This window comes from Aythya fuligula, chromosome 1, assembly GCF_009819795.1.
Source record: "Aythya fuligula isolate bAytFul2 chromosome 1, bAytFul2.pri, whole genome shotgun sequence".
Classification (NCBI taxonomy): domain Eukaryota; kingdom Metazoa; phylum Chordata; class Aves; order Anseriformes; family Anatidae; genus Aythya; species Aythya fuligula.
Window position 1 is genome coordinate 42,963,200 of NC_045559.1, and position 13,271 is coordinate 42,976,470.

Genomic DNA, 13,271 nt, shown 5'->3' on the forward strand with positions numbered 1-13,271 from the left:
CCAGCACTGCCACCCGGTGGCACTTGCCGGCATCAGGAGGGCCACCGCTCAGCTTCGTTTTCTGCACGCCTACAGAAAACGCTGGCTTTAAGCCAGCGGTAGAGCTTTCCAAAATCTGACCTACCTGCTGTGCTTTCTCCAGCTTATTTTTTCCGTCGTGCTGCTTTACGAAGTCTTTTCAAGGCTACAGCATGCCAAATCACCTCCCTCAGCACCTTTATGGCCATTCACCATCAGCTGGGGAGGCCCTGTGCCACTGTGGTTTCCCTGAGAGCACAAAAATCACCTGGGTTAGCTCTGAGAACAAGCCACTGCGGCTGTTCCAGTTATTTAGTACTTCAGAGAGCTGCTTAGCTCCTCCCTTGATGCATTCCCTTACTTGCGACTTGGACAGCAGCAGTTGTGGATGAAAGCAGGTATTTTGGTCCAAGTTTTGACGGTGTCTGTGAGCACTGTACATTACGACTAGGGCTGCTATTATGGTCATCATCTCCCCATTGTACTCACTCCCAGGTATTTTACCTGGGGCTAATACTTGAAAGTAAACCAGCCCCCCATCTGAAGAAAAGACCAAAATAACCACAACCATGAACCTTAGTTAAAGCCCCTTACCCTACTATATCCATACAGATTGCTGTACAAACAGCAAGCTGTGTGGCCCAGCACATGGATGCCATCACTAAGTGTCCAGAAGCCCATCCTGAAATAATTAATCACCCAAAGCCGCATCTTTCCTCTAATTTTTAGCAGCCTACCAGCAGAGGTACGATGGACGCTGCTACATAACCCTCACCCGTATGCCCTCTGCAGCTCCAGAAGAACCCAGGAATGAAGCCCACTTCTTACAGCTTCTTCCTTCCTTTTTAAAGTAGTAGCACTGAGACAAGCGGGAGAGAAAAAAAAATAGAGCCTTTTGTTATGTTTAAGCTCTTTTGGGCCTCTTCTCCAACAGTACACATTGGGTATTTCATTCTTGAACACTTAAATGAACGATGGCTGTACACGATCTGTGCTGACAAACCGCCTACTGTCTGACCTTTATTCAGCTCATCCAAGCTGTGCCAGCCCTCAGAAGAGGAATTTTAACATACCACAGTGATTGCAGAAGTAAAATGTCCCCAAATTTAAATAAAAATATTGCCCATGACCAGTTCTAGCAAAGAGCAGTAGCCACTGTCACTTCTACTAGCGGTACACAGCACAAACTGCTGGGATGGTTTCTCAATCTACAATTTCCAGCAGGGAACAGCGTGAAGCAGATTTCTGGTGAGCTGCCTTTGCTGGGTAGCTGCGTGGACACATACAACCAAACAGGAAATTGCTGTACTTTTTTATTGTAATAGAAAAAAAAAAAAAATCAAAACATCACTTTCTGTCTAAAGATGTTATTAACATTTTAAAAATGGCATGGTGGAACCCCAGCAATACTTGACAGAACAGTAAGTGTGGGAAAAAGGGTCCTGCTCCCCTCCAGGAGTTCAGCTTCCCTGCTCCCCTTTGTCAATCAGCTGGCTGAAGTTTGCCACCTCTGTACACTTACATACACTGCTCATTCTAGTTTGTGCACCTATGAGTAGGTATGGCTGGGAGGAATGTTGGCTGCACAGACCTGCAATTTACACGCAACCATCTTTGGAGAAAATGGGTTTCCTAAGAGGCCTACGGGGTGCAAGGGTCTCATTACCCAGTAAGATCAAACAAACAGGATCTCCTCCTGTAGTTCCTTCGCCACAATACACAGAGTAGGTCCAGAGACATGGAGACCCTCTGGGGCTCCTTTTGAGACTACCACAGTTACTGCAACCAGAATGTGTCTGAGTGAAATTTTACCCACTGATACTCAAGTAGCAGCATTCTCTCCGCAACAGGGCTGCTCAGGAGGGGAAAAGGCTGATTGCAAAATGCCTGGGGTGAACCTCTTACATCCTGCCAGGAGGCAGGAAAGGAAAAGGCCCTGAAGCAGAAACCGGGCTCAGGACCTCTGAAGCGGACACATTTGTCATGCAATGAAGCATGGGGCAGAGACCGTGGTACTAGAGACCGTGGTGCCTGTGCTTGCCTTCTGGACAGCTGTACCAGCAGATGGCTGTACCTGAAGTGATAGTTTGCCGAAAGAAACAACCACAGCTGTGCTCCTTGTGGGTACCAAACTAGCATACCCAGATGTTGTGCTGCGTTGTATCAGCTTCTGTATACCTGTTCGACGGAGGAAGCGCCAAGATCTCTAACGTGCTGTTGTGTTTTGTGGTATAGTCATGTCTGTACTCAGATCAGAGACCGTTACTCTTCACAAAATAGGCATGGAAAGAGTCTGGAGGGGATTACACAGACAACAGGAAAACTATGCTGTGGCTTACCAGAAAACAAACACTTACCAATTCCTTCTCCAGAAGCACCAAGAGGTGCTGTATGGTAAATAATTTACTACAGAATGCTTTCTGCAAACAGTACGTTTTGATGGTGAAAGACTGAAAACTTTTGCATTAAGCTTTTGCATCTGTACTAACTGCTGGAGTTGTCTCCTAGTCCAGTCTGTCAAATGAACACTTAAGAAGTTCATGGAACGAGCAGAGAATGACAGAAGGAAAAATTCACCACTGACAACAAAAAAACATTCTGGGCTACAAGGGCCACCTGCACTCAGAGCAGCTACACACAACTGCAAAGGGACTGACAGTCCCCGACTTCCACTCGTGTAGTGACTCCACAAGGTGCAGGGCAACAGAGTAACTGAACTGTGGGTTTCTTCCACTTCATCCCCACAAAAATAACAGCGTGAGAAACATATTAATCTGTATTACTCTGGGAGAAAGATAGCCCAGCAGAGGAAAGACATCTCCTTTAGGTATACGGAGAGATGCAGGACTGAGCTTGCAGCAATTGTTTGCACAACAAAGCACTGGAACCAAGGGCTATACTTTGCATAGATGCTTTCTTCAGTGGCATCTGGGATGTGCAATCCCCATTTATGAAACACCAGCAATGTTTTGGGGGTTTGCCCGGTATCTTTCTCGTGTTCCTTCTGAAGTATACTTGCTACAGAATTGTTCAGCAAATCAGTGTATATACATGCATGAAAAGAAATCAGTGTGCCTCATCTTTCCTTCCCCTGATTTTTTTTCCCCACTGCAAATAATTGCAAAGCTGTAAGAACCTTAAATTAGAAGATGTAGTATTGATACAATCTAACATCCATCTAAGGATAGGACTGCTTCTCCATGCATCCCAATCAACTCAACCATTCCACAGAAAAGCTTAACTTCACTATTCCTTATTTTCTGTAAATTTGGGGAGACCTAGCACTTATTTCTCTCACTTAAGCAGAGCGCTCTCATTATTGTGCAGCTGCCATGTTTTTCCTGCCTCACTGTACTGTAACTCTGGCTTAGTGAGAAAAAATAGCTCCTGAGCAAAGGTAAAAGTTAACAGGATTCTATCCATCTGCTGACAAACCTGCTTGGAGAAAAGGAAGCTTACTTTCACCTAAAATTTGCTCATGAGGTTCTGTTCTTTCAGCTGGTTCTCTCCTTTAACACTTGGATCTCGCCTTACGAGGCTCCTGGTAATTTTCAGTTGCAGCCTCCCACCCACACACAGCTGATCCCATTGAAAGTTTCAGCTTTGAAAGTGATGCTGACTAGCACAGCGAGGCCACCCTTTCCACTCAGCTGTGCCATTGCAAATACTCTGATCAGATGAGTTGAGCTTGTCCCCTGAGCAAATAACACAACGTTAATGAAATATGTGTAAGACTAGTACAGGGACACCTTCACTTCCTAGGCTACAAACACTTCCTTTGTCTTCTTGCTACAGACGTCAGTAAATACCCCCAGAATACACGCAGTGACAAGAGAAAGATGTGAGCCTGCCAGGGATGGCTAGGACATCCCCTTTACACCAAAATGTGTAACGGGTGCTTGAATGTTCACGGAATGAATTCCCACTTACCAGCACGGGAGTTACTTCGAAAGTGTCAGCCTAACTCAGGCAGGACAGCCTTTATAAATTAGTACAATACTATTAGAAATTATGGCAATCTTTTTGGTAGCATTGTCTTACATGCACCCTGATAACCCTCTCCCTAGGAAATTTTAAAACTGGTCCTGTAATTTCCATAGAGTTAATTCTGATGGGAAATTATAAAATAGAAATCTGGTAGATTCGTGTTTAAAAAGGAAGAGGCATGGTGAGGCTGGGCACAATGGGTCATTCCTGTTAGCTCTGTCCATTATGTCTGCTGAAGGCATTTCCTCCAGGTGTCTGGATCTGGATGGTGTCCAGGAGGGGCCTTAAAGCTTGTCCAAAAGGTCTGAGAAGGCAAAGAAATAAACATATCAAATAACTTACTTGAACAATTTTTCCCATTTACTACAGAAATGGGCTCACTTCCTAGACTGGAATCAAATCACCATAACAGAAGTAAAGTTGATGAAGAGACTTTCACTTTTCACTACAAACAAACTAGATTTAACTTATCATGCAGAATTTACTGTTCAATAGCTAAGGATCTTAAAGCAGATTTTATACAAAGTTAATTCCAAGTCCTAACACACCCACGCCGCTAATGTGGTATTAGTGTGTCTGAAACTGGCTTTCAGTAATTCATTCTACTTAAGCATGCGAATGAAATCCCTGTTATGCAACTGCAGTTCTTCATTAAGCACCGCATCAATATTAAAGACTAGAATAGCCCCTAGTCCCCTTATAAGACAATGATTCAACACAGAGAATCACGTCTGTTGCAATCTGTAGCACCAAGTTTGTCTTTTGGTGTGACTCACTCTGTTACAGCCTGGCTGAGGGATCTGAGGAAATAAGAGCCCAAGGCAGAAGATGTGTCTCTCAGATGACGTGGTATACCACTGCTACGAGAAATAAGACCTAAACAATGGAGCTAAATCACCCTGCTGGGATCCTCACCAGTTCAGAGTACAACAGAAGAGGTCAAGCTGACCTGCCTTCATTTCCTCTTTCATATTCTTTTTCCACTCAGTTCTAGCTTTAAAGCTGCAGCAGTAATTTTAAAATTACATCTCCCCTGCCTCTTCACAAGCAAAACTGACTTCTTCACTGGTGCTTTGAGTATGAGACGTGACCTTTGAGATATACTGGTTTCCCAAGACAAAAAAAAAGACAAAACCAAACAGCTACCAAAGAAAAGACACACTTGCATCACTTCCAGAAAGTCCCTTTACGTGTCTGGTCACAAAAGAGAGGCCCTCACAAAATAGCTAATTTAAGTTAAAGACAGAAGAACGACCTTCTTTCACACCTTCTGAGTAATGCCAGTGCCAGTTAGCACCTGTCGGACAGTGTTGTAAGCATTAAAGGAAAGCAAATAGCATCCTCTCCTTAATCTCATGCTGGTTCTCACAGAGCCGGCAGAAACTGGTACTGCTGCCTCTGTCAAATGTTTAAGCATTAGCATGAAGCAATAGACTACAGGGAGAAGTAGAATGCATACTCACGTGGCAAGAACTTCAGATGGAAGGTCAGTGATGTAGGAAGGGATTTTTCTTCCTGTCAGGAACTGTGCCACTTCATTACTGAAGGTGTTGCAGTTATGTTCAAAGATGTTATAAGACTCACTTCTGCGCCACAGGAAAGGAATTGAAACATGAAAAGCGAGACCCAGCAATAAATCTAACAAGAAAAACTTAGACCACTAATGAGGAACATCTCCTTACATCAGCACTTTTCTCCCCTTCCCAACAAAGGGTGCTAAGTCAAGTACGTAAAATACAGACATCAATTCACCTTCAAATTCAATTGAATCAGGGTGGAAAACGACATCTCTCTGCATCACTGACTCTATACAATGTTTTTTGAAGGATAAGTGAGGTCAGGTTTCTTTGAGTAAAACCACAGAAGGAGTAAGGAAAAAAAAATCACAGGAATTATTGACATTGAAATTTAGCCAGAACACTAATGCCACCATTTCCTATCCTCTTGAGAAGCTGACAAGACTCTTTAACAACCAAGACCTTGCTTTTACTTACCTGAAAGTTGGCAGCTTTACTACAAAGCTTCACCCATAACTCATGGGGCAAAGCACTATTTACTGAAATATTTCATACAGTGCCTTCGTTTTCCCTGGTGATCCCCTCTAAAGCATTTTAGGTGTTATTCCATTTTGAAAACAACAACAAAAACAAGCACAAAAATCCAACAACAAAACAAACGTGAAAGATTTCCTGGTAGAATGTCTTCCCAGCCTAGCTCAGGGCTGGCACACGAGAGGGTTGCCTAGTTGTACATATCAGTTCCAGTCTCTTATCTGGAGAGTACTAACTAATACACTAGGCAAAGTTCTGTGAATGGGATGGGTTTCATAAGACCTTTCTCCCTCTTTCCCTAAAAGCATTTTTTTTTTTTTTTTTGGCGCACAGATTTTATAGCAAAAGCTGCTACTTACCGGAACATAGATTCCCCCAAAGACGACAAATATTCCAGAAAAAGTTCTTCTGTGACTTCAGTGTTTCCCAGGTCAACAACCAAGTCTGGGGGGCCAAGCAGCGTTCCTCCCTATAACAATTAACATCCAGAAATATTAAAAATCAACAGACTGAATTATTTTGGGGTCCACTGAATTGAGCTGTGGTTTCTCCAGGCACAGGAGGAGGAACTTTTAGTTTATCAAGCAAGGAGCCCTACTGGCCTTCCCCATTCTCCACCCAGAGAATGAGAGGTTATGTGCCAAAAATCTCTAAAATACAGAAAAATTCTGCTTTAGAAGAATTGCCCATCAGTTTCACCACTCCAGTGGCAGAAAGGTCTGTCAAAGCATCGTGTTTTGTTTTTTTTTTTTTTTTTAAACTTCCCTCCATGTTCTTTTCCTCGGATGCCCAGAGCAACCATGGCAAGCAGCCACATCTGGCTGAATTCAGAGTTCTCTTCACTTGCTGCTTTTCTAAAGGACACAAGCAAATCTGATCTGTAAGCCTATGACAAAATTATCTCCTCAGAAAACTAAGGTTAACTTACAGGTGCACAGCTGGAGATTCCCCCACTGTCAAAGAAGAACTCATCCTTATGGACTATTATGGAGGTGTGCCTGCCAGAGAATAAAAACAGGTGAAACAAAGGAAATATTTAACCTAGTACATTAATCACCAGTAAAGATATGTGGTCAAGGTCATCACCAAGTTAACAGCTGAAGGAAAAAGTCAATGCGTTTCTGTGACTAGGAACAGTATCTGCTGGGACAAAAAACAAATGGAAATGGTTATCAACCCTAACGTAACACTGTGGGAGGTTGGGAAGAAGGGCTCAGCTAGGTGCCTAAGCATGAACAAAGGAAGATTGGGACTTCCACAGCAGCACAAGATCTCCAGCAGCCTCCTTCCACTAACGGGTTGAGGGTGAAGTTGCCGAGATAGTCGCAGAGCTAGCTCTGTCTCTCTGCTGGCAGAAGCATCTGACTGATAGCAACCCACTGAGGATATGGTTGGGCAATCACTAGAGAGGGCTTGAGAGAGACGCAGAAGGTGGGTTATTTATTTAGTTATTTATTTTTAAACTTTCTGAGCATGACCTACAGCAAACTAGGAAATGATTTGTAACTGAACGTAGCCATGGTTCTTACATACCAGGAGGCTAGATTCTCTAATACCTTCTCCCCACCTACTCTTTTACTCTCATGTCTAGTCCTGCAATTAGAAGACAAGGACAACATCCTGAACCCTGGAAAATGGGTACAAGAGAGCACTAAACCAAAACAATGACTAAAACCATGAGATCCTGACTGTATGTGATTTTACTGTCAGTCTGTATTCAGGAACAGAAGGTGCCTCGGTCTCTTCTCCGTGCTAAAGTGTTCTTAAGACCTGCAGCAGATATGATCTATGGATAATACTTCCTACGCCACAGGAGTTAACACATTATGCAAGTTAAATGCAGTCACTTACCAGATGCCTTCCAGCTGTTTCCCTGTATGCAGAAAAAAGAAGATCATTATTAGCAATGTATTCTCCAGATTTCAGCCTACCTTCTGTCAATCACAAAGGAACCTTGCCTGTTATTTCACCACGACAGCATCCCCAAAGACGCAGCTTTCATCCCAGAGGCAGTTCTAAAGAAGCAGCATGCCTTTTTTCCCCACCTGAACTACTCTGTCCACACCAGTGCCTCACATTTTTCCTCCTGCATGCAGAGCTGGCAATGCCACCCTACCCTGCCAGTGCTTACCTTCCTTGGGCTTTTGCCTACAGACAAAGGAAAGAAACCTTATCCTACAGTTACAGAGTCCTCAGTCACGACCAGAACAGTTGAGTTTTGCACTGCTTTCACAATCACAAGCGGTCTGCCAGCACGGAGCACTCACTTTCCTTTTCCAGTGACTGATCTGACTTGAGCCAACTATCTGTGGTGATGGTCTCTACAATCAGCTGTTCCCTGGCTTCCCCGCCTCTTACAAACTAAGAGCCTAAATGAATGTGTGGGAATTAGTGTTGTAATTTATACAAGTCATAAAATCAAACTGTGTGTTTTGTAGAACGCAGCAGCAGCAACACTATGCTTCAGGCACAGCTAGACTGATAGCATGGTTGTCTTACAGAGAGCCCCTTCTGAAATTCTTTTCCAGTTCCCTGCTGCATCTTTTTCAAGTGTCCTCAGCACACCACCTCACGCTCAGCTGTCCTCTACATCCAGGCAGCACCTCTCCCGAGAACTTCTGTTGTCACAGCCTCGCTTTTAGGTGCCAGAATGTGATTTGAGCACCTGCAGGTTTCCTAGAACTAGACCAAGAGCACCGTAGACAGATGACAAAAAAAAAAAAAGCCAGCTGAACACGAGAGGCATTGTGCCAGGAAGAATTTGTTAAGGAAGTGCTGCTGGGCTACCTTCGGGCCAACAGCCTTTGCTCTGGTTTGGACACCATCTGTTTGCATCAGATGGGCATCAGGCCTCCCAAAGCCTGCTGCAGACCTCAATTCCTGAATTCTAGGCCATCGCGTCCAGATATTGTTCTCTTCCTTTCCATTTTTCTCCTCTCAGTGAAGCTTCAGAGCTCTGCTCTTTTTAAAATAAAGAAATAATAATTAAAAACAGTTCTATTCAAATGCTTGTGACAATAAAACTTTTCTTGGCTATCTTAAGAGCCACCGCCTTGCCAATCCTCCCAGGAGGATAATCCCTCAGGCCTTCCCAGAAAGGGATGCCTACGTGCCCAGGTAAGGAATGCACAGCCACCACTGCAATTTCCTCACTTCAGTTTGACACAAAATAGGCACAGAAATGGGAACCTGCTTCAGATGAGGGTCCCACACGTGTGGAGGCAAGGAGAAGTCTGTCTGATGCCTGCAGTGCCCCAACCAAGTGAGCATACACAGTTTTATTGTAGGTGGACTGATCTGTCACTGCCGTGGCCCGCAGCCAGGCAGCAAACATATTCTCTGCCATCCTGTTGCACAGAAACGTGGGCACGGAGCAGGAGGGAGGCCAAAAGATAGCAGCAGCGATGAGGGGAGTGGAGCAGCGTGTCGCAACATCTCAGCAGGATCTGCTGCCTCTTGAGCACGTCCCACCCCACCGAGCTGGATCCTCTGGCCCTTGTCCCGCACCTTGCCCATCGGAGCTCTCGCCCCGCATCCCGGAGCTGCCAAAAAGCGGTGATAGCACAGCCCATCAGCACCAGCAGCTGGGGAGGGCACAGGGCACGGCCTGCAGCAGCTGGCCTACCTCCTTGGCGTTGCGCAGTTCACGTTCTCTTTATCTTCATAAATTAACGCACGTTTCTATTCACAATAAATCACCGTTTTCCAGGAGGAAACTGTTGCAAAAGCAGCACAAGGAATCTGTTCTCACCGGATCTACCTTGAACAGGACCTCCAGGGATCCCTTTCCACCCGCGTGGTTCCCTGATTGCACGAAGGCAAAAAAAGCAGAGAATTCAGGAAAGGAACTTCACGTTACCCTGTACTCCTGCCGGTGGGGGCTCCTCCCTGGCTGCTACACCCCAAACCCACAGGCAACAACAGCAGGGCAGCTCCGGGCTAGCACAGCCCCACAAGGCAGGGCTGTCTGCGGCCAGCTGCTGCCAGGCGCTGCTCTGAACCGAGCCACTGTTTCTTTTTAACTCCTCCCAAACAGTGTCCAGCAGCAGGCACAAAACACACTGCTCACAGCCTCTGAAGGTACAACACACATGCCAGCCCTGCCCGTACGGCCAAGCAAGGGTCTGCACTGCTGTTCCCACAGCCCAAGGCAAGTTGCATCCAGGCCTGGCAGCGACACTTCCAATAAAGCTGCTGCTGGCAGCACTGCCCAGCTTTATAAGTAAAAGGTCAGGCTTGTCGGGGAGCCACCCCAAATAATCCTAGAACAGGAACATCCACATGGGATGGTATTTGTTGGGCATCTGCTGTTCATCCAGGTAAAACAAGGTAACAACAATGAGGTACACAGGGAGTTTAAATATTCCAGTGGGCCTTCCTGTTGAGGAGGAAAAGGTATTGCAAATTTAGCTGAAGGCACTTAATCAAACAACAATTAGTGCAGATAGCCAAGTTACCAGGTATCAGCTATCCCACTGTAATTACCTGTGAGGAAGCTCAGCCTGCAGTAAACGTGGGGTAACTCAGTTTAATTTCAGCTGCTGCCATTACAAGCTGATGCAAGGCAGATTGCTGTTTGTCACGGATGAAGAACGTGGGCATGGAAGTCACCCTGTCAGAGCCGTGAGATTCTAGGATGGCAGCTCCTTAAGCTTTGGAAACCCGATCAATGCCCAACCTCTTAAGCCTTCTTTTCTACTTGCTGAGGTGCTCATATGGATATTTCCTGAAGATACTCAGCAGAACTCAGGAAGGGATGTCAATTATGCATAGATCTGTGCACTTCAGTCTCTCAAAGATTTAAATTGCTGAATGAGGCCAAGTTTCATCTGCTTTTTGTGGCTGTTGGCTATTATCTTTGTTTATAACGTTCATAGCGCAAATAGCTTTCTTGCTCAAGTACGTACCAGAAAAATATGAGAAAAACACAACAGTCAAACGTGTTAAAAAATCGCAGGAACCTCAGCTTAGCTACAGGAACAAGGAGAACAGAATGGATTTGTTTGTTGTGCTGATTCAGGAGACTGCCATCACGAGCATGAGGGCATTTTGAAAGAAAACAAACCCGAATAATTTTAGAGTAACAACCAAATCAGATTACTTCCATGCTGAGGTTTATCTGGAAGGCCAAGCAAAAGGCAGATTAGATGCTTGCCAGTCTATCTTACGGGCAGAGTCGATTTGTTAATCTCGTGGCGCACGTGATGTCGTTTATTCCTGTGCGTTTTAAGTACCAAGTGAAAACAGAGTTTGCATATTAATCCAAACTATTAGGCTGAAGGGCAGAAGAGCTGAGACTTGAAGGAATTGTGTAAGGAGACAGATGTTTAGCCCATTTAGAGCTTGTTGTTCATCAAGAGCAACTTTTAAAAATGGAAAATTATCCTAATTAGTCAAACACTTTCTCCTACGTGATATCCAGGGTATTCAACTGAAGGAAAAGACTAAGAGAGGGAGGAGGGTGCTTCATTTCCCTTCTTGTGGTGCCTGGAGAGACCAAGCAGGGAAGACTGGGGGAGGTAATTATACTTGATTTTCACAAGATCCCGAGCAAGTGTTTTGGAGCAAAGCTGCTGGGGTCTCACAGCAGAGCAGTTTGATGTTTTTTGGAAAGCGTGGAGGTGAGGCAGCATCGTGTGCTGGGGCTAGGAGCAAGGAACAAAGCAGAAGGTACTTTCTTTGGACAGTTAGCTTTTGCTCCAACTCTTTCTGGGCTGCTAGGTGCTTACAGCTGAACGCCCTGCTCAAGAGTTCCACCTGACACACGCTGCCGGCCGACTCGACCGCAGTGAGCCAGGGCTGCTGCAGCAAACCAAGGTCCTGCCCATTCTGCGAGTCACGTGGGCAACAACCTCACTTACAGGACAGGGGAACTTAAAGAGCTGCAAGATGTTTTTCTTCAAGCCCACGATGCAATGGGATTTTAATCTTCCTTAAAGATTTCTCTCAGTATCATCTTCCAAATCAGAACAATTCAGCCCACAGTGCTGTTATCCTCCCTGTTACCCTCCTTACACAGAATCAGGTGCAAACTGAGATCTCATTTCCTTCTGGTTAGCATTTATTATTATTAGATCACGTAGCTGGACAGACAAACGTAGTCTGAACAGACTGAATGAGGGAGAGCAGACAGTACCTGCAGAGAAGGTAGAGCAACAGCACACAGATGTTAAACACGCCACGCCTGATATCAAAGCCAACTGAACTTCACTGTCTGGTCGCTTATACTTTAGAACAGAAATATTCACCGAAAAGTTACAGGAAACTCACAGAAAGTAACAAGAACAAAAACACCTGGGGAAAAATGAAGAGACTTGCCAAGAGAGGTGAAGATGTGCCCAAGGGGCATGACTAAGTCACCACAACACCTGGAAGGAAGGAACAACGCTGCGTGGCTCTGCTGTTCAGGTTCATCACTCAGCCACAACGGAGAGCCCTGATCTCGAACCAGGCAGGCTAAGCTGATCCTTGAACGCCGCACGGACATAATACATAATGCCTCTGGATCCTATTAGCATGGCTAAAGGCATGGTGCGGTGATGCTCTCACAGCAGCCAGCCCTGTGAGGAGGAGCTCACCCCTGTGTGACAGAGGGCTGGGTTATCCGAGGGTCATAAACTGGTTTGGGCTGGGAGGGACCTCACAGATCACTGGTGCCATGGGCAGGGACACCTCCCCCCAGCCCAGGCTGCCCAAAGCCCCATCCAGCCTGGCCTCGAGCACCCCCAGGGATGGGGCACCCCCAGCCTCTCCGGGCAGCCCGTGCCAGGGCCTCCCCGCCCTTATAACGAAGGATTTCCTCCTCACCCCTACCCCAAACCCACTCTCCTCCAGTTTAACCCCATTCCCCGTGCCCTGCCCCTGCTCCCCCTGCCAGTCCCTCCCCAGCTGTCCCGCTGTGCGGTCTCCCCGCGCCCCCCGCTCTCCACATCGCAGCGGTTTCTCCCCACCAGGCCCCGTTACCGTCCCCGTTACCGTTACCGTTACGCGCTGCCCCGTCACGCTGACCGGGCCGGCCTCACACCCCCCCCCCCGCGGTCCCGGAGCCTCACCGAGCATGACGGGGCTGAGGCGGCGGGCCATGCCCTTGGACAGGTCGTAGACGTAGAGCTGCACCGGGTGCAGCGCCGCCGGCTCCGCCATGGGGCCGGGACCGGGGCCGGGACCGGGACCGGGACCGGGACCGGGGGGGGGGGCCGGGCGCGAACCGGCGGC

At 46.5% G+C, this 13,271-nt stretch overlaps 1 protein-coding gene across 1 annotated transcript; it reads right to left on the minus strand.

The window, feature by feature from the left end:
• Positions 1-3,501: 3,501 nt before the first annotated feature.
• Positions 3,502-13,220, minus strand: DESI1 (desumoylating isopeptidase 1). The gene is made up of 6 exons (XM_032189636.1): positions 13,109-13,220; positions 7,908-7,929; positions 6,985-7,054; positions 6,416-6,525; positions 5,469-5,591; positions 3,502-4,309 (listed from the first exon to the last, which is right to left on the minus strand). The coding sequence occupies exons 1-6, from the start codon at positions 13,197-13,199 to the stop codon at positions 4,216-4,218; spliced, it is 510 nt and encodes a 169-aa protein (XP_032045527.1). The 5' UTR covers positions 13,200-13,220; the 3' UTR covers positions 3,502-4,215.
• Positions 13,221-13,271: the final 51 nt, after the last annotated feature.

What these genes read in the sequence shown, in the direction of transcription:
- DESI1 (XM_032189636.1), bottom strand. Translation starts at nt 13,199, where the DNA reads ATGGCGGAGCCGGCGGCGCTGCACCCGGTGCAGCTCTACGTCTACGAC. An exon ending in CCTCAGCCCCGTCATGCTCG is followed by an intron (nt 7,930 to 13,108) that starts GTGAGGCTCCGG and finishes TTCTGCATACAG; the next exon opens with GGAAACAGCTGGAAGGCATC. An exon ending in CCATCTGAAGTTCTTGCCAC is followed by an intron (nt 4,310 to 5,468) that starts GTGAGTATGCAT and finishes TTGCCTTCTCAG; the next exon opens with ACCTTTTGGACAAGCTTTAA.